The sequence below is a fragment of the Phlebotomus papatasi genome, chromosome 5 (assembly GCF_024763615.1).
Source record: "Phlebotomus papatasi isolate M1 chromosome 5, Ppap_2.1, whole genome shotgun sequence".
Classification (NCBI taxonomy): Eukaryota; Metazoa; Arthropoda; class Insecta; order Diptera; family Psychodidae; genus Phlebotomus; species Phlebotomus papatasi.
In genome coordinates this window covers 1,736,405-1,762,426 of record NC_077226.1, presented here as the reverse complement: position 1 = coordinate 1,762,426, position 26,022 = coordinate 1,736,405, and the positions used below count along the sequence as shown (strand labels likewise).

At 33.5% G+C, this 26,022-nt stretch overlaps 1 protein-coding gene across 1 annotated transcript in view; it reads right to left on the bottom strand.

The window, feature by feature from the left end:
- Positions 1-18,032, bottom strand: part of LOC129808767 (nuclear factor interleukin-3-regulated protein-like) — a 50,670-nt gene extending 32,638 nt beyond the window's left edge. The window contains exon 1 of the mRNA XM_055858606.1: positions 14,670-18,032. Within this exon, the coding sequence (XP_055714581.1) occupies positions 14,670-14,709 (40 nt within the window). The 5' untranslated portion in view covers positions 14,710-18,032. The remainder of the gene's footprint in view (positions 1-14,669) is intronic.
- Between the last annotated feature and the right edge of the window lie 7,990 nt (positions 18,033-26,022).

Genomic DNA, 26,022 nt, shown 5'->3' with positions numbered 1-26,022 from the left:
AACCACCACAAAAAATGCAATAAAGAAAAAGAAATAAAGAAATGATATTATTGATAACATTATTTTTCTGTATCATTTCAATTCAAATTCATTAGAAGGACGAGGATACCTTTTTTTCTGGATTGATTTATCAATACCCACACAAGCAAAGGAGGACAAATAGGAGGAAGGTAGAATGTAACTGGCATATTGCAGATCATGAAGCAGAGAAAATTCTGTAAAAATTTGCAGCTTTATTTTTATTCTAGAAATTCAAATTCCCTCAAAAAAGTTTAACAGTTAATAAGAGATGGCACTATATTTTCCGAAAGGGGCGTTACATTCGTCGCAAAGAGTGCTGGCGATTGCCGAAAGTTGTCGTATTGTCATATAAAATAGTATTTAGTTGATTCGTTTGTGATATTGTGCTGTTTTTGGATCATTTCTGGTATGAAATTTTAATCTTTTAACAGAAATACTTAAACTAAAAGTTAAATTATTCATACAGAATAAAATTTATCATTTTTAATTTTGAATTGATAGTGAAAATCGGCTCAAATCATGGTCCGTTAAAGTGCCCCTTTTTCTCGTCAAACTGCCCCTTGACGGGGCAATTTCACCAATTGTGCAAGTATTTATTAATCGTCATTTTTGTAAAAAAAAATTCTTTCTTTTGATTGGTAGTAGAACTTTTACAAAGTTGATACCCGTATAAAGCGCCTAGTGCATTGATTTCGTCTCTTACACTTAAGGACTATTATTGAAACAAGTGCAAAGTTGGAAGTGCAATTTCGGGGTGAAACTCCCCCACCCTCCCCTATATATTCTTCTGTACGGCTGTCCCATCTGGGAAGTCTGTGCTAGAACGCACAAAAAGAAGCTTCAAATTATTCAAAATAAATTCTTAAAAATTATTTACAAGAAATCATGGGACTTCTCTACAATCAAACTTCATGAGATTGCCAAAATTCCTCTTTTGCAAAACCAAATTTCTAAGATTAAAGATAACTTTCTTCTGCAATGCAAAACCTCCCACCACTCGATTGTAAGTCAATTAGCACTATAAACAGTATCATTTGTATAAAATACATATCTGTCTCGCATTAAATCTGTAAGCACCATATTACCTTGTGCTTAATTTATTTTTTCTTAATCTTTTATCTCTTAATACAATTCAAATATTCTTAACAATGCACAGTAAAAACAAGATGAATTTTTCTAGTTGAATTCTCGATATTAAACCAATAATCGTAGTAATTTTAGAAGAAAAAGTTGAAATTTCAAGCGATTATTGCTGTAAAATTCAACTTACACTTGAAAATTAAACTATTAGTTAAATATTTAACTTTAGTTGAATATTCAACTAAAAGTTTAAATTTTCATCTGATTATTGTGGCAATTTTAAACCTTGAGTTGAGCTATTGAACGATAATCGTTGTAAAATTCAACTTTACTTGAATTTTCAACCAATTATCGTTGTAATGAAAAGCCAACTGCGGCAGCGGCCTTAGAAGTTCACAAGGTGTCATTGTGCAGCACAAGTGCAAAAGGAAGCAGACAATCTCAACATTTTTTCACTATTTTACGGTAAGTTTTTGGCCATTTTACTAAACCCAGGGACACAGGAAGTCAGACAGATTTCCTGGATTGTGAGAAATTCACGAAAAGAGTTAGAATCTTTATGAAATGTTGGAATACAGTCGACATTAATCAGCTCCACGGGCTCCACGTATGGAAATCTGAATCTGACTGTCTGATCTCTCAAAATAGACAAATCCAGGCAAAAGAAAACTCTAGTGCTCCAAACGTGTGTCCCTTAGGTCGCTTAAGTCTCAAAATGGGCTTAAGGGAGCAAAATAAGCAAAACAATTTTTTTTTGCCCATTAGAGTAAAACAGGGCGCAAAGTATTCAAGCTTTGCAGAATGCTCGAACTTTTGCCTTAGATTCTGTACCCCTAAAGTAATTTTTCAAAATTTAGCTATATTAATAAAATTTTTTAGTAATCCTATTAATTCTGAAAAGTTTTCTCAGGTTTAACCATTTCAGAGAATATTTCCATTGCGTATTTTTTTTTACTGGTCGAACTCAAAGGTAAATAAATAAATAAATAAATCGTCGGTTGGGTCTACCTCTGTCGTATCTGCATTTCTTTTGTGTCAGCATTTCACGCAAGAGAGGACGTCTGTATTGTAGCTTTTACGGAATGCAGATACAAAACAAATGCAGATACGACAGAGGTAGACGCAACCGACGAAATATAAATTCAGTTCTATTCAACTTGAAATCAAAATTCACATACCTTTCTTTCCTAAACATTTTGGATATGGCTGAATGGCTGAATTTATATGTAATAAAATTAAATTTTTGACAAAATTTGATGTTTTCCTAATCATTTTTTTACCGCTCTTTATTTTATTTGCCATTCATGAATTAATTCAATCTGTAGTAAGTTGGTATGTATCATACCCTCATCTAAAATGAAAATATTCACGGAAATATCTATTTCGTTAGTTGAGAATTCTGCAAATCTAGGACGCTTTGTCATCCATTTTTGTAAAAATGATTTTAGATATAGAATATTGTTTTTCTTTTAAAATTTATTTTGATCTTAATATTCACAGGTGGGGACCGATATTTAACCTCCAGATGGAGTGCCATTCATACAAATTTAGGTAAGTTTACACAATAAAAATTCTACGAGCTATATGGTTGTAAAGATATAAGTATTGTTGAAGAAAACACCATAATGTTCTCTAATTTTTTTCGACAGACCAACAGATTTTTATTTAAGTTCTTAAGCATATAAAATTACAACATTTAAAAAATATTTTCTAAAATTTTCAATTAAAAATCTTTAAAATTCAGCCATTAGGACCTGATTTTCAAAGATTTATTTTGAAAAAAGATGTTTTTCCGTGGGCAAGATTTCTTAGAATATATTCATCAGAAATCAAAAAACTAATATTTCCTGTTGGTTGATGAGTTAATCTCGCAGTTGAACGATACAATTTTTTTTAAAAAATAAAATTTGGATTTTTGGTAGAATTTACACAAAAAAATATAATTTTTGGCGTATTTTACACAACGTTTTCTCTTGTAAAATAAGTTGTGATCAATATAAAAAAATGTAATTTCTCAATAACCTCCAAAAATCAGGTTCCAACATCTGAAATTTTAAAATTTTGAAATAAAAATTTCAGAAAATATAGTTAAAATGTTGTACATTCATATGCTTAAGAGCTCGAATTGTTTTTTAGTTTATTATGTTGAAAAATTATGTCAGGGAAATATTCTGTTTTTTTTTTATAGAATGCGCGACCCACGTAACCTCTTAAAATTAGATTGTAATTTTAAAACTTAACTATAATGCTTGTTATTACACAAATTTTCCCATATCTTACTTTTTTATTTACAATTTTTATTCTTTTTTAGACAAGGACATTCCGGAATACATTGTATTTATGCCCAGGCCGCTGATGCATACAAAATGCTGTGAGAAGCGCTTTCAATGACTATTACATCGTACAACACATTGAAAAATATCCTGTGATAGAGTTAAAGGAAATAATAAAAAATATATTTACTGTTATTCAAATTTGTTTTATTTATAATTTATAGAAAAGAAAGAAACCAAAAAAAAAAATCAACTAAGTAAGAGAAATCAACTAAATCGAATCAACTATAGTAAGGCCATGTAACTCCGACGATTGCAAAACTCGGATGCCGCGACCGATTTAACTCCGATACATCCACTTAAAATATAATTTATATTTTTAATTCTGTAATTAATTACTGAAGTATCATAATATAACTATTCTACTTTAAGAAAAACCAAAAATTATATTTTTATCGGTTTAATAAGTGGGTAAAAGAAATATTTTTTAAGCTCGGGTCAGCTGGGTTGTGTACTAAAAATTTAATTTCTGAGAAAATTTTGCTGTTGACAGCTCGTCGCTGGAAAAAGTTTAGTGTTTTTTCTATATAATAAAACATTATTTGCAATCAAAATTATTAGTAAAAGTTAGTGTAGTTATTGATCTACAAGGTGAGTAAGAGTTTATTGATAATATATTAATAATTCATACAGAAATAAGTGATTTTTGTGAATGTTTACATTTCGATGCATGTCGGATGCGGTGAAAGTCAATGTTTTGGTTCAGAATTTGCATTGTTCAGGACCCTTTTTCTGTTTCAGATGCCAAAGGGAACAAAAGAAAAGACCTATAAGGACAAGACCGACTCTAAGGAAGGTATTAGGAATGCCTTGCAGTGTGTACGAGATGGTTCTACCATAGCATATGCATCCAAAACATTTAATGTCCCAAGAACAACACTGCACAACAAATTGTCTGGCAGATACCCAGAGGAGTGCCCCAATGGCAGGCCAACAATTCTTTCAAAAGAACAGGAAAAAGAACTTGTCAAATGGATCCTGGGATGTGCGGATGGCTGGCATCCCATCGGGAAGGAACAAGTTTTGGACAGCGTCAAACTCATCTGTGAGGTCTACAAAATTCCAAACCATTTTACAGCTGGAAGACCCGGAGACGTTTAGTTCAGGAATTTTCTTAAGCGTCATCCAGAGCTCAGCATGCGCAAGCCAAAATCCTTCTCATTGGAAAGAACTACTGTTACTGCTGAAGACCTCACGGAATGGTTTCAGAATTGTCTTGGATATTTCACAGAACACAACCTTCTGAGCATTTCACCAGACCGTGTTTTTAATTGCGACGAAAGTGCCTTCTTTTTGACACCGGAAGATGGAAATGTCCTGTCCAGGAGAGGTTCACGTGTAGTTCCATCTCTTAAAAATTCAGGACCGAAGCAATGTATCACAGTACTCTTCATGGTGTCAGCTACTGGCGAACTTGCTCCTCCAATGGCTGTTCATAAAACTGACATTACTCCAAAAATTGCCATTCACAACGCAGAAGGATGGAAAATGAGAACGTCACCACAGAGTGGCTGGATGGATGGGCCACTTTTCTATGCTGGTCTTTATTTCCCGAAAATTGTTTTCCAACATTCAGAGGAGTCCATTATCAATAACCAGCACGATCAGGCCACCGACAATAATCCTTCAAATGATCCAGTCATCCCTGGAAACCAACTCTCTGCAACTTCTGAAACTCAACCGATCTTCGACACACTAAAACAATGCTATTTCTGGCCAGGAGAAATTCCAAAACGTCGTCAGAAGAAGAGGGTCAAAGCCAGCAATGTCAAACACCAGTATATTGTATCTTTCGAGGAAATTATCGCGGAACAGGAGGAAAAATTGAGGCAGGATTTACAAAAAAAGAAAGAAATTGCTGAACGGAAGTTGACCAGAGAGAGGAACAAAAATATAAGGGCAGAAGAAAAGGAGATAAAACTAAAGGAGAAAAACATGGTAAAGGAAAAGGCTCAAATGCCAATTGAAGCTGAAAAGAAAAAACGTGGAAGGAAGTCAGCCAAGAAAACCGAGGAAAAATCAAAGAATTGAGTGCAATCTTAAAATAAATAAAAATATATATAATTAAATAATAAATTAATGAAATGAATTGATGGAATAAAACTCTAAAAAAATGTTTTTGAAATAATATCTTCTCATTTTTATGCATTAAACTTTTCCTTAAAATGAGCATCCGAGTTTGATCGAATTCAACGGAGTTACATAAAAGCGTCGCAGTAACATTCTTGCGCATATATTAATATTATCGTAATTTTATTAATTTTCATCAATATTATTGCTAAAATTCTATTTCTATTATGATTCTAAATTAAACAAAGAATAATTCTATTGATTTGGAATGGGGAAAAAAATATTTCATCAGTCCAAAAACAAGCATTAAAGTCGCACTCAATGAAAAGTATCCGGATTACCTCTCTTTACTATAAGCGAAATTAAACAGAAAAAAATTCAGCTTGTTAAATTCAACTCTAAAAATATTAACTAAAAATTTTCAACTTAGAAAAAAATTCAACGGCTTGAATTCAACTAGAAAAATTCAGCGAAAATTACTACGAAAATCGATGCTCTCCCATTACACGCGATAATCGTAGTAATTATTTTTTACTGTGTGGTATTCCATTTGCAGTAGTTATTAGCCCTTTTTGGATGTCGAGGCTATTTTTCCCGCGCGCGAAAAACAATTTAACTGAGTGACATAATGCCTCTATGAGATTGGTTGGGGGTGGGGTGAGGGTGGGGAAGTGAAGAGGGGTGTCAATGTTGCCCAGAAGAGAACAAAGAACGCACACGTCTGGCTTTTGCGTCATCTTCTCTCTCTTCCGCCCTCTCCCTCGCACCCACTGCCGCACTCTATCACTCTCTCTCTCTCACTCACTCCCCGAAAGTCAAAAGTCGCGCAATATCTCGCGGATTCTTATTTTTTTATCGCTTTGTTGTTCTTTTTTTTTTGTTTGTGCCGTTCTGTTCTTCGCGATTAGCGCGCGACTCGACGAAAAATGCTCCTCTTCTCTGTGTGGAGAGAGTTGAATGAACGAATGGCCCCCAGAACAAACAACAAACCAAACAAAAAAAAAAGAGAAGAAATTATAATAACCAAAAAGGAATTGTAGCCATTTTTATTTCACAAAAATTTTGTGTTATTTTCTCCTCTTTTTTCCCCTCTGTCACTCTCTATCTCTCTCTCTTTCTTTCTCTCTATTTTCTCTTTTGCGCAAAAGGAAGTTGTGCTTTTGCTTTTTTTTTTGTTTTTGAGGTTATGTTGCGCAAAAATGCGCGCGCATGCGCAAAATCCTTTTTGACTTTTCAAATATATTTCCATTTTTTCTTGAGAAAAATCCCGCTTTGTCGTGCGTACTGGATCCATCCACCTTCTTCTTCCATTCGGCCAGAAAGAAATATTTATCGAATGGGATTTTTTTTGCATAATATTGCTTTTTTTTTTGGTGGTTGGACCCACGAGATCGACATTGCGTGATTTTCATAATGTTGTTTTTTTTTGTTCTTTCTTTTTCGTGTGGTTTTTGTGTCCAAAGATGCGCAATTCAAAGTGTGTCACGCGACAGCAGTGACACACTTATTCACACTCAATTTTTCCATTTGAAAATCTCTCTCTCTCTCTCTCTCGGTCTCGGTTTCTCTCACTCTCTCTCTCTCTCTCTCGTGCTCTTGTTAGCTTTTTCTTTTGTCTTCCTAATCTTTGGCTTTTACTCCCTTTCAAATTTCCTTTTAAGAGACCTTACGAATAAGCCTTTGCGTAAGTACTTACAAATAAGGTTCCCAATAAGTTCTTTTAATTCCTATCAAAGGCTATCAAAATTTTAATTTAATAAAATAATTTCATTTCCATTAAAAAAATAATTAAATAAATTACAGTAAATATTATAATAGGGGAGACCGGGGAGATTTGGGACACTTTTTCACGTTTTGACTTTGAGACATGGACGTAGGGGAAAGTACTCTCCTTTCGAAAACTCAGAAAACAGATCTGTGGAAACGTGTCTTGGCACAACTCTTGGATCAAGACATGGGCATTTGTGTCTAGAACAAGGGGGAGATATTAGCTTGGAAGTGGTGTACACTGAAATGGAAGTACTGCGGAAGTGGAAGTCTCAAAAATAAAATGATTTTTGCTTTTTTCATTTAAATACAGTAAGAAAAGTGCTGGTAAGCATTATAGCGCAACTAAAACATGTCCTGGAAAACTAAATTTATATGATTTTTGATCGCAATTATCGTCAATTCCTCATCAAAATTCTCGTAAAAATGTTCAAATATCATTCAACTAATGCCATCTATTGCAATGGATGAAACTTAATGGAATTCCTTCCAAAAATTTAAATTTCAAATTATGATTTTCAGTTAGAAAATATTCGAGTGTAATGAGTGTAATAGTAATCGATTCTTTAAGATGGTTTAGCTACTGAAAACTATCGGGAATGACTAAAACTAAATTACAGGATATTAATTTAGCCTACTACTTTCAAAAAAAAAAAATGAAGAATTAAAAAAAAAATGAAAAACATGCAGACAGAAAATTAAAAAAAATATATATATAAATGATTAATTTTATATAATATTTACGACTCAAGTTCTGAAATTCTATTTTTGACACAACGACTAAAGTAGAACACTATTTTTTAGAAGCGTGATAAACTGGATTTTCGCATGTCATTTTCACATTCTTTTAAATAGAATATTTTAAATTCTTTTAAATTTTTCTAGACCAATGATGTAAACAGAGAGATTAAAATTTAAAGAAAATGTACATACTATTGGTAGAATTTTGGATATTTTTTAGAACTTAATTTGTAGTCCAAAACCGTGAATTTTTCAGTATAAAACTTTTGACCATTAATTGGTAGGTATTCCCTAATTTATTTTTTCATTATACTCTATCTTGTTCGAATTAACGTTAAATATACTTTTAAAAACGTTTTGTTAAAAGCGTTAAAAGTATAACAACAGCAAAACTTGAATCAACCTAAATTAAATATGTTCAATGTCATGAGTATATATGTTAAAAATTATACACAGACTAGTCTTTTTTTATTGCTTAATAATAATTCTGGATATTTATGTTCATTGCTAATTAATTAATGAAAAATAGCGTATTAAAGATAATTCTTGCAATCATTTTTTTTTTCAATATTAAGAATTAGATATCTAAAAAAAAAACAAGTAAGTTATTTGGACATTTAAATTAGCAATAAGGATTTCCATGAATGCGAATGACATTGCACGTATAGTGACGGTAGTTGTTCTACTGCGTTTAAATTATGAACACGTACCTAGTAAAAATACAAAATTATACGAATATCACTATTAGTTTGTGAATTTTAATAAAACTTTTTGAAACACTAATAGTATATTAAAGAAACGAATATTGTAATGCAATTATTAGATTTATTTCTTTCACCAATTGAGTCGCATTGGAATGTCAGAACAAACAAACTAGTAATAAATATAATTTAAAATTTTTGCAAATGGTGAAGAAAAAGCTTTGAATAAAGTATAAGGAGATTTAGAAAATAGACGTCTCAGCTTTGTTTAATTAAAAAAAAATTGTTAAGTGATGATATACACTGTTTGTTTCTATGAGAATTTCTTGATTCATATTTTCTTCTAAATTCTATTTTTTTTTTATTTTAAATATATGTTCTACATGAAAAATAAATAAATTTATTATAACACTGATGCTTGCAGATCAATTCCTCATGTATAACTTTTCTAGATTAATTTAAAAAATCAACCTTCTAAGAGAAATTATTAAAATAGAGCTTTATTTTCAGTTTAATTAAAATGCACTTTCGACTAGCACCTGGCAAGTTGTCCTTTTTATATGGAGCTATTTGAAGCCAATTTCTAAATTGATTTCGAACTCAGCTCACAGTGTTCCAAGGAAAAAATTTATTTAAACAAAAATGTAGTATATTTATCCCTCCACGCGGTAATGGATCTTATAATACGGAAAGCTTCTCACTTTTTTAAATATTTAGCATAACGATCACGAATGCAGCAAAATTCCCATACACATTTGCATGTAAAAGTAAGAAATTGGCTTCAACTTTGAAAGCCACTCGCCGGGGACCAGACTTTCGATATCCAAAAAAGCGAAAAATAATAATTTAACCGTTTGTTGAAAAAACTTCAAATTAGATTTTAGTCGTTATTTTTAAATTCAAACGCCGGAAGTGCTTGAAAGTGCAAGAAGTGCAGGAAATCACCTATGGCACTTCCGGAAGTGTGGAAGTCTCTGACGTTTTCCATACAAATTTAGGAAGTGCTGGAAGTGGTGTACACGATTTTTCGTCTAATATCTCCCCCTTGGAATATACTCAAATATTTGATATGTCTCAATATCATATAGAGTTAACGGTCAATTTAAATAATTGAATTTAGTTTTGTTAAGTTGGCAGAATTGTTTTTGTTGATAGGTTTAGTTGTCAAATAAAAGTACGTCTGAAGGAGTACGCGTGGTTTTAACTCGGCTACCAGAAACTCTTAGAAATCTAGAGTATCCTCAACCCTCAGACGTATCAATATTCTTGTAGACAAGTCACGCTTAACATTGAGTGGTGCTTGGATTAACACCTACCATGGGTTGCGTGCAAGGCATGTTTGTCAGTATGATCAGTGTGTGTTTAAAACTCAAAGTGAAGTGACGCATTTGCCAATTGCGCAATAATTAATGCACATGGACAGTGTTGAATTTTAAAGTGAGGCTGAGTGTCCAGACTGGAGAAACTTCTGGAGTCGTAGGACGTATTCTAAAGTTTTAAGAAAGCATTAAAAGTAAATATCTTCAATTTTCTTTGGTTGAACCCTGATTCGAGTCCATTTTGTGTATCATATTAGCACATTTGCTGAAATCGCGTAACATGAAGATACACAAACAAAACGATTTTGGTAATTTATCTATTGTTATTCAAAATGCAGTTGGAAAATGAATATTTTTGGCTATTTATGAATATATTAGCAAAAATTCTTCTAAATTATATTGATAAATTTTGTGAAAGTCATTTTGGAATATAGAATCTGTAAAACCTAACTTAATTTATATAAAATCTAATCCAAGCTTATATTTCCAATTAAGAAAACGCATTTTTAAGTGAGCCCCGCGGGGGCACTTGCATAGGAAAACTTTACAACAAACAACCGAAATTTGAAAGGGAGACACTAGAAAAAAGGATTCGAAAATCAGCAAACTTATACTTATGCCTATATATTATATTTAGTACATTTTTTTTAATTAACTTTTCAGGAGAATAACGACAATTATAATGATTAAAACTCGTCAGCGACTCAAAGAAGTCAAAGAAAAATTTGGAAAGATAATCCCACCGGGTTGTCCAGGACAAGAGATGTATGCTCTCTAAAAATCCATACGAGTTTGTAGTGGAATCGTCAGTATTTCACACTTGCGCTACTGACTTTTAAGTTTCTTTTGTGTTAAATGTATATATTATAAATTATATTAGAAAATCATTCCAATAATTTCAAATTTGAAAAATTGTTTTGATAGACAATGCCCTTAAAAATTTTATTTTCAATGCTATGGTTTTCCAGCTGACTTAGGATTTTGATACGAAATACCCGGATGGAAGGCTTGTCGGAACCACGAATTGACGTACGTATGCAACACAGTTCTTAATGATCAGAAAGATCATTAAGAACTAATCATAGAATAGATAGAATAGATCATTAAGTAAGATCATAATTATAGTATTTTTGATTTTTAAAAATTTTCTACATTTTCTTATTATGCATCTTTCAGGCTCAAGGGTTATTGTCGTGATAAGTGCAATACACAAAATTTTGAAGTCATCGATACAGAATTTGAAAGGTTAAAGGAGCCGCAAGTTTCCTTTTGGAGATTCGCAAGCTGCGCAAATTTCTCTTTATTGCAACTATAAACAATTTGGATTCCAGCAATGAGAGGGCAAAGGTTATTAAATCCCAATTATAGAAACTTAAGCCAAGTAAGTTTCCTAAAAAAAAAAATAATAAACAGTATATATACACTGAGAGAAATCCGAAAAAGTTAAAATAACATTCCCAAAATGTTAATTTTATCCTGCAGTATTGATTAGAAATCGGTGTAAATATTACACTTTTTAGGTGTATTAGAGGTAAAAGGTACCCTTTTTCATTTTAAATTCACCCTTAGTAAAGTGTAAAATTAACATTAAAAAATGTTGATATATTTTTACACCTAAAAAGTGTTAAATTTCTGAGGAAAAATGTTAATCGCACCCTCTTTTTTTTCTCAGTGTAGAGCGAACATATTAAAAAAATAAATTGACACATTTGTAACTAAAATAAAATAAAAACAAATTTGAAAAGTATTACTAATGAACAAATATCGAAAATCTTCTAAATCAATTCTGTAGTAAAAACTAAAAATTTAAAAATAGGGTAAGTGTGCCAAATTTCGGCATAGTTGCATGCAACCGCCAAAGTCTCAAGTTTGAAATGTAATATTTTTAATAGAAATTGAATTTTTTTGTTACTTTTTAATAAGGAGTGTTTCTTGGAACCTTGTTGACAGTTTATCGTCTTTATTTTCTCTAAATTCATTCTTAATCATTTTTAAAGAGAATAAAAATATAGACATAGCTTTGGTGCCCTATTTCGGCCACCTTCATTCTCATTGTTCCGTGCTCTCCCGGAATTCTTTTAATGTCTTTTTCGGATCATCGTGCTCGTTGAAGCGACATTTTTTTGTTATTTTTTACATTTTGTATTCTCTAGAGTATGCAAAACCTATAAATTCATGGATATTCGAAGAACAAAAAATGTGGCCGAAATTGCAAGCTGGCCGGAATTTGGCACACTTACCCTATATTTTTCATAAAATATTGTGTAAGTAAAATTATATCGCAATTTTTTTTTTAAATCAATTTAGTAGTAAAACCACGATGAAAGGACTTAGAAAAAGTATTTTTTACAATTTTTTTTTTGACAGGAAATAAAATATATTTCAAACTAAAAATAATAGAGCTGAATTTTGTAAAAGACTGAACAAATTTTATTTAAAAATATTTCATTTGCAGAAAACTATTCTAGGAAAAGTAATAAAAATATTTAAACAATTGTAAGTAATGAACAAAATAAAAAATAAAAGTGATAATTATGAAAAACAATGTTATTTTTCAATTCCTAAAGAAGAATGAATGGTACTGAGTTAAGTATTTATGGGTATTATGGTCCTTAAATCACCTCAGGTCTTGCATCAAGCTATTATGTGCGTTAAATTTTCAAGGAAATTTATTAACACCTTTTAGTACTTGGCCTCAAGTCACGTCGGGTCTTAGTTGTTCAGTTTTGGAAACAGGTCTTATTTCAAAGCATAATGGGTAGGGTAAGTGCTCATAATTTTGGACAGTTTCTAAATTTGGACACTTTTAGGGTAAAATTGGACACTAAAAATAAATTGATTAAAATGATGGATTTTTATTCCAATATTTGATGAATAATGAATTCTATCTAAATATTTGTTCTTTTTGGAAGATTTTAACACTAAATACGTTAAAATTTGAATATGATTTGAGTTGAAATTGCTTTGTTGAAAATTCAGTGTAAGCAATTGCTAAAGAGAAATATGACAGAACTTCGTGGTTTACTTCAGTCTTATTTAGTTTTGGTGAAGTACTAACAAAGTTTGTTCGCTGTTTTTGAGTGATATTATTGAATATTCATTGAATATTGTGTTGATTCACGTTACTGATGATTTGTACATTTGACCTGAAGTGAGATTTGCCTTGTGAATTATATTTTTCGTGTGAAAAATGGGAAATTTTTTAAGACATTCACCAGTGAGGTGATGATTCTTATTTTGGACAGGTGTTTTTCTCACGAAATTTCGTGAAGTTTTAGCTTTTGTGATGACTAGGTTGGACAAATGCCTAGAGAAACAAAGGAGCATCATCTCTACGAAAGAGATGTAGCGAGAAATGCCTTGAAAGGCTCCCGGAAAGGTCAGGGAATGAGCGAATCTGCACGTACTTGGAGTATCGAAGTCAACTCACTTTAATGAATGATATGGAAAGTTTCCGGGCTTCTGTGACATTCTATGTTTCCCTTACATGAACAGGAAGAGGACTTGGTAAGATTGGTTCATCAAATGAAGAACAATGGGCATCCTATTGAGGCGGATTAGCTGTCCAAATTTACAGCCAAGTTGTCTAAAATTACAGTCAAATTCCCCTCTACATATCAATTCATTTTTAAACGTATTAAAACTAATTTTAATAAAAATAAGACGATAAATAGCTTGCTAAGTTTCTAAACAATCCTTCTGAAAAGAGAGTAACAAAAAAAGTCAATTAGTATTGAAAATATCGCACTTCAAACTTGGAACTTCGATGCTTATAAGCAGACTGTCCAAAATTATGAGCAGTTACCCTACTCTGGAAAACTCTCAAAATGATTTCTACTAAGCTTTTCTCGGTGGAAATACCTCAAAATTGCAATTAAAATTGGAAGAAAGCTACAGAAGATCTTAGAGAAAATAAATGCAAAAGGGTTTACCCTCAAGATCGCCAATAAACCATTTTTTTTAAATCCGATTTAAATGCGATCTCAGCAGATTTTTGGGCAAAAACTGTCAAAATTCTCCTCTAAGATCATCCTTCAGGGGAAGTACCAATTCTTTGTGTTTGTGTTTGGAGGGGCCGGAGGGGAAGTATCGAAGCGCGATCTGATGCAATTGTTTATTGTTCTTATTCAATGATAAAATAAATAATAAACTGAGAAAGGAAAAGACCAAAAAAAATCAAGAAGAAGTTAGATAAGATGGAAGATATTTTTTTTTGCTGAGTGGGCAAGAAAAAAAAAGGGGCCCAAAGTCAAAAGTGACGAATGAATGAATGAATGAAAAAAAAAAGAGTTGAAAAACTTGTGCAGTGACCCAATATTTTCTAGGGCGCAATAGAAAGTAGTGAAAATTTTTCGTTGGCAAAGACCAGAAGAAGAAGACCAACAATGTTCAATGCGAGAGAGTGAGAGAGAGAGAGAATAATTCTCTCTTGTTCGTCGGGTGATTTTGTCTCTTCTTTGTTGAATTAGTGTGAGTGAGATGGTGGCCTCCAATTTCACCATTAGTACCATCTCACTCCCACGGAGAAATTCACACTGTTTTTTTTTCTTTCTTTCTTTCTTTTAAATCCTTCTCTTTTTCTTTAAAAATTTCTATTTTTTGCCAAAAAAAAAAATTAAATAATAAAATAAATGTACCTGGTGAAGATGAAAAAATTATTCCCGGATCCGGATGCATTTTAAATTTTTTTGTGCAATTGTGTTGCACACACTAACACACACAAACAAAAAAAAACAAGTGCAAATTTATCCTGTCAGATTTCACTTCACTTCTTCTTCTTCTTAGCACAGATGTCCGGTAAAGGATAAAACGTGCAAATGATCCTCTATCCTTATCACAGTTTTTTTTTCCTTCTCTTTTTTGCCCCTGACACTGAACTGAATTGAAAAGAGTACACCAAACCAAGGCAAAAACTCCGAAAAATTAATAAATTCTCTTAGTCAGCACTGGAATTGTTATTCTTCTTCTCTAAACACGCACCAATACAAATGTCTCAGAGTAACTTTTTAAGTGTCTCTCGATCGCGGATTTTTTTTGGCTTGCGCACGCGCGCGCAACGTCTTTCTTAAGGAGAGCGTCTCAATCGCGGGAATGTCAAGCGCTTTCTGATCGACAGTCGACCTTCTGGCTCTCTCACGGGCTCCCCAGAGACATCAAATGGCTATTTGTCTCACTCACACCAATGGGGCGCCAGAATGAGAGGGTCCCACAGAAAGTGGGGAGGTTGACAATTGGTGGGGGAATTAAACAGGGTGAAGCATCTCCCCTCAGAATAATGATTTTTTTTCTGTTTTTTAGAGGAGCACCCAGAGCCATCTTTGCAACTGATAATGGCATTCAAATTCAAATTTACCCAACTGATCATGCCCAGCGACCCAGCAAGCACACTTAGCTGAAAAAAGTAGCGTTTTCAGCATATTTTTGCTGAATTGACTAGCAAAAATTTGCTGACTGATCAGCAGTTGTCGAACAAAAAGTGCTAACCAAATATATGGAAATGGCACTGAATCGCCAATTTTGTTTCAAGGTTAGCAGAATTCAGCTGAAAATACATATGTTTTCAGCTGAATTGCAATCGGTTAGCATTTGGTGCTCGCTGGGGAGTCTCATCTATACACTAGACAAAATTTATTCCAATATTTCTCTTCAATATTCAATATTGACAAGGATTGCCTCCACATTGCAAAGTTTTATTGACATAAAAGTTTAAATATTGAAGAAAATTGTGCAGTGTGTAGGCAATTACATACAGAGGAACCAACATAGAAGGAAAAAGTCGTTTTTCTGCTTTTGTAGTGGTCGTCGCCAGCATTTTAAAAAAGCGTCGCCGAGATTGCTTTTTAAAGCCAATTTATGAAGTTCGATTAATGAAATTCCAATAAAAATTGGTGTAAACATAAAGAAAATAGTTTTTAGAATCACTTTAGTGACATAGAATTGGTTAAAAGACGTGATTTGATAGTAAAAATAGGCTAAATATGGGTCACCCAGCGACTTTTGCAACATTTTAAAATTCGTGGAAAATTAAGAAAATGACGTGGAAAATCGGTGATTTATGAATTAGAATTACAGTTTTTTCAAAAAATCGAAAATCGGCCCTAAAAACCGTAATTCTTAATATTTCTGGATGAAATTCACAAAGAATACGACGAGTGACAAGGCAAGTGATTTGTTTACTTTCTGATCGCTCCTAGAAAATTTTATATTTACACATATTTTCTTTGTTCCGAGCCCTACATTTGGATATTTTCTGAACCGCGGGAGGTCACGGGCCTGCCTAACATACTTGGTACCCCTTTTCCGTGACTTTCTGCGCAGATTGAGCTTTTATGAGTCATCTAACCTCAATCGCTTCGGGAGCTTCTGTTGCTTCCCTCATAATGAGTGATGTTGATGAGGATGAGGAAGGTTCCTGTTCCACTCAAACGTCTTCTCATGGCGAAAACTCCAACAAGGATAGATTCTTAACGCCCACTGGCGCTGATCTCTACATGAAAAGGAAACGCAGCCCACGAGACAAGCCTAGTACAGCTAAACGGTCAAATGTCACTCCAATTACCACCAAAAACCGCTTCAGTGTTCTCGACAAAGATCTGGTCCCCCCTGTCTCTGGGGAGCAGCCCAAGAAGGAAAAACCTGTAGCTTTTCACATCAGAGGGGCTGATGCTATTGAGAAAATCGACGAGCTCATGAAGGTTCTGTTGATTAAAGACTATGAGGTGAAAATCATGAAAAGGGGGATGGAAGCTAAACTTCAGCTCTTTAGTGTGGATGATTATCGAAAGGCCCAAAAATTTATGACTGAACACAATTTTCCATTCTTCACTTATCAACTTAAGAGTGAGAAGGCACTGAAAATAGTTATGAAAGGCCTTCATCCCAAAATGACCACTGAGAGGGTTTCTAATGGGCTTAAGGAACTTGGTTTTAATCCACGAAACGTCTCAAATTGTACAAACCGGCTTGGTGAAAAAACATCGTCCTTTTTGATTGAACTTGAGGATTCAATCGACAGCAATTGTCCTCATCCTATTTATGAGTTAAGACGCTTTCAGCATATGGTGGTTTCTATAGAGGAGCCCTACAGACCCAGAAGGCCAATTCAATGCCACAATTGTCAGGAATTCGGTCATTCCAGGACTAGATGCCATTTAAGTCCTATTTGTGTTGTCTGCGCTGGCCGTCACAGGACCCAGGATTGCGAAAAGGATAAAAACGACAGGACATGTAAGAAATGCAACAATTGTGGTAATAACCACACTGCAAATTATAGAGGGTGCTCTGTATATAAAGAGTTCTTAGAACGAATGAATCCTAGACAACGCAGGAATCAGGGAACAAGACCACAGAATCAGAAACCTAGGCTGGGGCATGGTCAGAACGTAGACCAACAAGGTGACTTTATAAATCGAAATCCACTAATCCAGAACCCTCAAAGACGGCAGACACCTCTGGATCAACAGCTGACTCCTAACCTCAATCAGCAAAGTAAACAACAGAAAACGACAAACTCCCGGAAGAATTCCACTGGCTCACAGAAGCAGCTAATTCCTTCATCATCCGGCCAATCTTATGCGAATATTATCTCTGGAGGTTCTCTCAACGTTAATGCTCAGCCCCATGAGGGCCAAAACGTCATTCAGCTTCTAATTCTAATGCAGTCAAACATGAACTCATTGCAAAGCAGCCTCACGGAGGTGATCAAACGCCAGTGCGAACTCGAAAACAGCGTAAAAGCTCTCCAAAAGACAGTAAGTCAATATTTTTCTAAATAATGATGGATGTCCTAAGAATTTGTCTATGGAATGCTAATGGGCTTTTAAAGCATAAACTAGAGGTGCAAGCTTTTCTTTTCTTGCACAAAATTGACATCATGTTAATAACAGAAACCCATTTTTCCGCGAAAACAAAGAAGAATTCTTTTTGTATTAGAAATTTTATTGCCTATGATACTATCCATCCAGATGGAAAAGCCCATGGAGGCACAGCAATTCTTATAAGAAGAGGGTTAGTGCATCACTTATATTCGCATACAAGACTTCGTAACTTACAAGCTACAACCCTGGCGGTTAAACTGAATTCTGGTTGGTTAAATATATCCGCTGTTTATTGTCCTCCCAACAACTCGCTAAAACACGATGATCTTTCAAAATTCTTTGGATCTTTGGGAAGTAAATTCTTGGCCGGAGGCGATTATAATGCCAAACATCTTCATTGGGGCTCAAGGCTGATAACATCAAGGGGGAGAGAACTTTATTCTGTGATTGATAAAGACAAACTTCAATTCATTTCTACTGGAGAACCTACTTTCTGGTCTTCTGACCGGAGAAAAATTCCAGATCTATTGGATTTTGCTATAACTAAAAATATAAATACGAACAATGTATTAGCTGAATCACTGCCTGACCTTTCGTCTGACCATACACCTGTACTCTTTACTTTAAGGGATTACGCTTTGAAGGAATCTATTCCGCAAAGTATCACGAATAAATCTACTAATTGGGAAATCTATCGGCGGAAACTCCAAAACAGCATTGATTTTAAAATTCCCTTAAAATCCCCTAAGGATATTGACAGAGCTGTATCGCACCTTTCCTCCGCTATTTGTGTTTCCGCTAGTGAGGCCACGCGTGAAACTCGTCCGAGAAATTTTTGTAATGAAGTCGCCTTGTCAGGCTCAGTAAAAGCGCTCATAAACAGAAAGCGTGCATTAAGGCGTGATTTCATGAAATATAGATCTCCACACTCGAAGAAATTGTTAAACAGAGCCTCAAAGGATTTGAAAAAGATCCTAAAAGAAGAAAGGGACCAAAATATTCATAAGTATCTGTCTAAACTGTCTCCAAGTGATTCTTCTGGTAAATCTCTTTGGAAGGCTACGAAGAGAGTTAGTGGCTCCGTGGTCTCTCAACCATCTGTGAAGAGGTCAGATGGATCTTGGGCTAAAAGTGATACGGAAAAGGCGTCAACCTTTGCTGAGCATCTTCAGGAAGTTTTCACCCCACACCCCTCCTCTGATGGAGAGGATACGCCAAGTGTACCAAATGTGGTTTCCCGGGAGTCTCCATCCGATACAGTCACATTCTCAATGAAGGAATTGAAGGCGGGGGTTTCCTCCCTCAATTTAAGGAAAGCTTTTGGGCACGACCAAATTTCTGCGAGAATGATTAAACATCTTCCATTAAATGCCATGAGACTTTTGCTTTTCATTTTCAATGCTATTTTGAGAGTGGGTCATTTTCCAGAAATGTGGAAAGTGGCTGTGATCATAATGATACCGAAGCCTGGAAAAGATGCCTCGCTTGTCTCCTCGTATAGGCCCATTAGCTTGCTCCCCATCATGTCCAAGCTATTTGAAAAATTGCTGCTATCTAAACTGAATCCCATCTTGACTGCGACAAAGCTTATTCCTGATCACCAGTTCGGCTGTAGAGGTAAACATTCTACAGTGGAGCAAGTCCATCGAGTTGTAAAGGAGATTCATCATGCTTTTGATCACAAAAAATATTGTTCAGCAGTATTTATTGACATCGCGCAGGCTTTCGACAAAGTCTGGCATGAGGGTTTGTTGGTGAAGATTAAGGCTTGCATGCCAGCCCAATTCCATTGCGTGTTATCTTCTTATTTACGAGATAGAAAATTCCACGTGAAACATCGTACTGCGACTTCTAAGGCGCACTGCATTAGGGCCGGAGTTCCGCAAGGAAGTGTTTTAGGCCCGGTTCTATACCAACTATACACTTCTGACATCCCAGTTCCCGATGAAGTGATGTTAGCGACTTATGTCGATGATACCGCAGTGATGTGCTCTCATGTTAATCCCAACACTGCATCCAGAATCCTACAAGATGCCTTAATTCTTTTGGAGGCCTGGTTCAAGAAATGGCGAATTCGCATCAACAGCAGCAAATCTTGTCATGTCACGTTCTCTCTTATGAAGAGAGAGTGCCCTAGGGTACAAATCAATGGGTCTCACATTCCGCAAACTAGATCAGTTAAGTATCTGGGAGTTCACCTGGATAAAAGGCTGACATGGGCCGAGCACATTACAACCAAAATCAAGCAATTGAAGATCACTAGTGCAAAGTTATTTTGGCTATCAAGACGTCAATCATCTTTGTCTCTGCATTGCAAAGTTTTGATCTATAAAATGATCCTCAAACCCATTTGGATGTACGCTGCTCCTATTTGGGGATGCGCTGCGAATACCCTAATTGACAAACTGCAATCTTTCCAGTCCAAATGGCTAAGGAAAGCCATTGGTGCTCCGTGGTACATTACAAATCACTGCATTCATCGTGATTTAAGGATGGATACAGTGAGGGAGTCTATCTCTGAAGCAGCTGTGAGATACAACGCACGTATCCGGGTTCATCCGAATCCCCTTGCAACAAAAGTGTTTCATAATTGTGAATTTAGAAGACTGAACAAAGTGGATCCTGGCCAGGTGATGTGTAGGTGGCAGTCTAAGTGATTTTTTTTTCTATTTTTCTGAATTTATAGAAGTGATTTTTTTTTTCCTCTAAGTCGGAGCATTGGCCCCGTCTTAGACTCCTGATAGTTATTTCCTTTGCCATTTATTTACATAACCTGAGATAATATGTAAACTGAAATTATGTACTTATTGTTTTTCTTTCCTTGAAAAGACAGATTGTATAATAAAACACCACGAAAAAAAAAAAAAAAAAAAAAAAAAAAAAAAAACAAAGAATACTTGAAATGGTTCTACTAATTGATTTCCATATACTTTATATTTTTGGAAAATGACAAAAACCAACAAATGAGGCATTTAGAGTGATCGGAGCGCGATGTCTCAGATGAACAAAATTGTAGTTCTAAGTGTGGCCTATCACCTGGTATCATTGGATTTTTAATATTTTGTTTAGTTTATTTTATACAAATTTTTAAAACCTCACTTTAGGACCATTTTTTTGGTAATTTTTAGAGAAACTTCAATTTTACACCCCGAAGGAGTGGTTTTACAAGGTTTTTTGTAATTATCAAAATTGAAGCTCGACTAATGAGCTTTCCAACGCATCCACACTTTTCAAGTTCCGTTCACTAGAACCTGAGATATAACGGATAATGTAAGGCAAAGCTGAAAAAATATAAAAGTATTAATAAAAAAAAATTGTTACGTATAGGAGCAAAACCAAGACCAGGGGGCCAATTCTGACCGTATCTAGTCAGACTACATATATGTAGTCTGACTACATAGCTGTACATGTACACTGCTGGTGAATGTGTGTGAGTGTAGTCGAGACACATTTTTCAGTATTGCCGTATCCCTATCTAGTCTCTGGGATTCGTTAAGTTGCTTAACGAATTGAAAACGCGACAACCCCTGACTAGATAGGAGACTACATAACTAAAAGCTATCTAGGCACCTCTTGGACATGCCTAGATGGCAAAAATTTCTCTGAAATTGGACCAAAAATGTCTTTAATATAGTTGAAGACATTCAGTAAATGTAAAAAATGCTAAATAATTAAAGTTATATGAAATGTATGCACAAATTCCACATATTTAAAATTGCATTTTTTGTATGCAAAAGTCCACTCAAAATTAGAATATTTCTTTACATCTAACGTTTGAAAGCTTAGAATCGCTGTTATTTGAATTTAAAATTTCTTTTCTAAGGTTAATTTTTTATGGATGTATGGTTGCCTATTTAAAAATGTGCCACCCTTAAATTTTATTGCTCGAATTCAAAGAGGGAGCAAGAATATTCTCATTTCTTTGAAAGAGAAGATTAAATTAAATTAAAAAAAAGAGATATAAAATATTTTGATGTATTAACTTGTTCATTTTCCTCTTTAGAAGATATAAACATTTAAAGACTTGAGATCTCGTGTTCACTAATCAAGATAATTAGTGAAAATAAAGAATTATAAAGATGTATAAATATAAAAAATAGTTTTTAATCCACGAGGTTTGATAAAAAAAGACTTAAAAATTCTGCAAGCTACGTACATTTTGTCTGAAGTACTCTTACATTCTTAACACAAAAATTAGTAGAACTCTTTAATATCTCTTTAGAATATTATAACAATATTCTTGTTGTCTTTCAGAAGCATTATATCATATTAAACAATAAACAATAAATAATGATAGAGTACTTACCAAAAAAAAGCTTTTCTTATGAACGATGCCCAATTTTAATACTCCCTCCGTCCCGAAAAAACTCATACTTTTGCTAATACATTTTATATGAAAGAATGTACGACATTTTTGGGACAGAGGGAGTATTAATTTTTTCATGCAAATATAATTTATAAATAAAGTATGGATAAAATTCAATCACTAATACTCAAATTTGCAATTAATTGAAAATTGTGATTTTCCCATAAATAATACAAATGAAATTTAAAAAAAATTATTTCTAACTTGAGAGTTTTTTAATCTCAATAATATGGTTTTAGTAAAAGCTATAAAAAGAATGCATAAATAACTATATTAAGCCTTAATGTTGCTTTCAAATTTCAAATTGAAAAGTTTCTAAAGGAAAAATCCTTTAGAAATAACAATTTGTCTTTTAAAGTTGTTAAAAAAGAAAGATATAAGAAATTATAATAGAATTTTAATAATTTTTCTCCTTGTCTTTCTCAATACCCGCAAGCTTCTAAGCTTTAATACCTAAATTTGCCTATGTACAGTGCAAGCATATTAAATTAACAGTAATTAAATAGTCCTATCCCATAAAAATTAATTCACATCTCATTATGAATTATCGTAGACCTCATTTTTGTTAACTCTAAAAGAGTTTTATTAAAAAAAAACCGTCAATTTATTAGCAAAATGTCATAAAACTTTTTTTTGAAAATAATGCAGAATTTTATCGTTTTCTATTACCCGTTAACTACCCCAAGGCCTTTATTTAACTGTTTTACTACGTTCTTGTACGAGGATCAAACTCTATTTGCTGTAAATAAATTTAAATTTAATTGAAACTGTTTTTGACTTATCAATTAGCGTTTTATTTTTTCTCTTGATATTTTTAGGATTTTTTTTATAACGATTATAGCCAGAAATTAAATTATTTATCATCAAATACCACAAACCTTTTGCAAGAAATAAATTAATTATTTATTACTTTACTTCTTTTTTAAATGAAGAAAATGGGTAATTTAATGCACCCACAATATTAATGCACCCATTCCCAAAAAAAGATGCAATTTGAATTCAAATAATTACCGCGAAAATAAATAGCGATTTTCAGTTTCAATCAGTGTGTCTCCACTGAATTTCGTCAATTGCGGTAGTTGTCTCAGTCACCGCCGTGTTTTCGTTGTTGACTAAATGAAAAACAACAACTCCGCAAAAGTCAGTTTTGTGCAGTTTTATCGCGGAAAAACCTATTAATTCGATTAGAATCTGTAAAATACATTTCAATAAGGTATCATCTTTTTTCCAAAGTGTTTTAGTGCCTGTATTCGTAGGTAGTAAAATGTGAAGTGGCAAAAGTTCGGCATCCTGTGGCTCACACACACAGAGACATTTCAACGAAGCTATGTAGTCTCTTACTACATAGTAAATAAACTTCAGAATTGCCCCCCAGATTCTTAATCAGGGGACTTGACTCTATCAAACGTACCATGTGAGATCTCCGTTAACAAAACCGTGTTGCATAGTGTTATAAGAACTATTTAAATTAGATTTGATAATAATCGCCCGAACAACTAATTTTCATTAGTAATCATGTCTAAAGTTTTCTAAGAGTGTATCCTCAAGTCGACCGGTAGAAATATTTATTCAATTTATTTACATTTATGGGCCATTTCCATTGAAAAATGTCTCAAGAAATTTGTTAGAAAATTTTCAATTCCATCCCAGCAAAACTTCGTTCTGCAATTCGGCAATTTTTCTTTATCTTCCTTTTTTAACGGCCATCATTCAAAAACCGCACTAGCGATCATAACTGCAAATAACCAAAGCTATCAAAATTTGTCTCGAGTAAGCGAAGTCTCATACCCGTTACCTAATGGCTGCTTCAAAGACGGTTATTGCAAATCTCTACATTTTATTGGAGAAATTGACGAAAATATACTTAATGAAATAAAAATAATAATTTTTTCATAAATAAAATAATTAATTTTAAAGACCTCAGCTGAAAATCACCTTGTAATTTTTTTTTGTTCTCAAGAAAATTCTTGTAAAATTTATCAAAAAATACAGAATTTTCGGTCGGGATTATGTTTACTACTGCTATTTAATCCTTCTCTGTAGACATCATACCCTCGCAGTATTTAGATATATAAAATATATCATGAAAATCGTGATTCTAGATTCTACCACGTTGATAAATAATTTCAGAAAAAATATTCCAAGTCCATTTTGACAGAACGACATCTTGAGGAATGTGCCGAAAATTCATAAAGTTTTCTGTAGAAATTCTGTAGAAATTTTGCAGAATTTTCGGCAGTTACATTTTCAAATCTGACGAAGTTCTGCAGAATTTGCCGGGTGGGTTCTTAAAGGGTTAAGAGATCAGTCAGTTAACTCTTTCGCGTCTTTAGGGTCATATATGACCCGGGGAAAAAAGTTTTTTTTTGGGCATTTACATTAATTGAAATCTATCTGTTCGTGCACGACATCATAATAGAAAGATGTAAAATTCTTAGCTCATTTTCTCAAGACTCCAGTTAGATTTCAATTAATGTAAATAGCCAAAAAGAAACTTTTTTCCCTGGGTCATATATGACCCTAAAGACGCGAAAGAGTTAAATTAGCATTTGTCGTAACTTCCTTTTGACAAACTTTTCAGGAGACGAAATTTTCAGTTTAGCATTATTTTTCTTAAAAATGAGCCCCGAATGCGATACTTTTGAGTCAAAATAATAATAGTGGCACGAATAGACTGTAAGTTAACTTGAGAAAATCTTTATAAAATTATTTAAAAGCTGCAATATTGAGAAATATGTTCGAAGAAACACAATAGTATTTTATCGTAACTTCCATTGTTTATAAAGCCGTAACTTCCAATGTATGGAGATCTTGGAAGTTACGACAATTTTCTAAAATTCATAATATCAATTTGAATTATTCTAGTGATAATAAGTGCTATTATTTGACTAAATTAGTCAATAATACTGTTATCCCTGTCCCTAAAAGCTATTATTTCATAAATTTTATTGCATAAATTTTGCGCGCCGTGTCGCTTGTTTTGTTTTTGAATTAATGACAGATGGGCAGGGATTTTTTCCTCACTTTTTTCTCACAAATATCGAATTAAAATGATTTTATGTTGCATTATTCGCACTGTCTTTGGATATTTGAAAGAGTTTGTGACCGTTTTATTGTGAAATATTGCAATTTTGCTGCAAATTACAAACCACGCAAGTGAAAATTTTGTATGAAAATTTGTCGTAACTTCTCCAAAAATGGAAGTTACGACAAATTCTGATAAATTTTTATTAATAAAGGGACTTACGATAATTTTTGTTTAAAATAATTTTTATTGGGCCTATAAATGTTTCTTTTTCACAAGTGAGTTTAATAAACAAAATTACGCTGATTCTATATATGTATATATCTCAAAATCGCAAAAATGAAGTTACGATAAATGCTGATTTAACTGACGAGATGCAAAAACCATTTCACAAAATTGACCCTTTCATCCTCCAACGGAAAATTATCATTTGAAATTCAAAATATTTGAACCCCAGCGAGCACAGTTAGCAGAATAAAATAGGATTTTCAGCATTTTTTTTGCTGAATCGGTCTGCTGGCCAATCAGCAGCTCTCGAACAAAAAGTGCTAAGCAAATACATAAAAATGGCACTGTTTAGCGCTCGCAGCGGATGATGGCAGAACTAAACACTGCCGAGAGATGGCGCCGGGAAGCATTTAGCAGAAGATTTTCTCTTTCATTTTTTTTCTTTTTCTCTCAAAATGTCAAAATCGACTTGGAATTTCCCCTGAAATTATTTATTAACTTGGGGGATATTATAATCACGATTTTTATTACTTATATTATTATAGGAATTATGC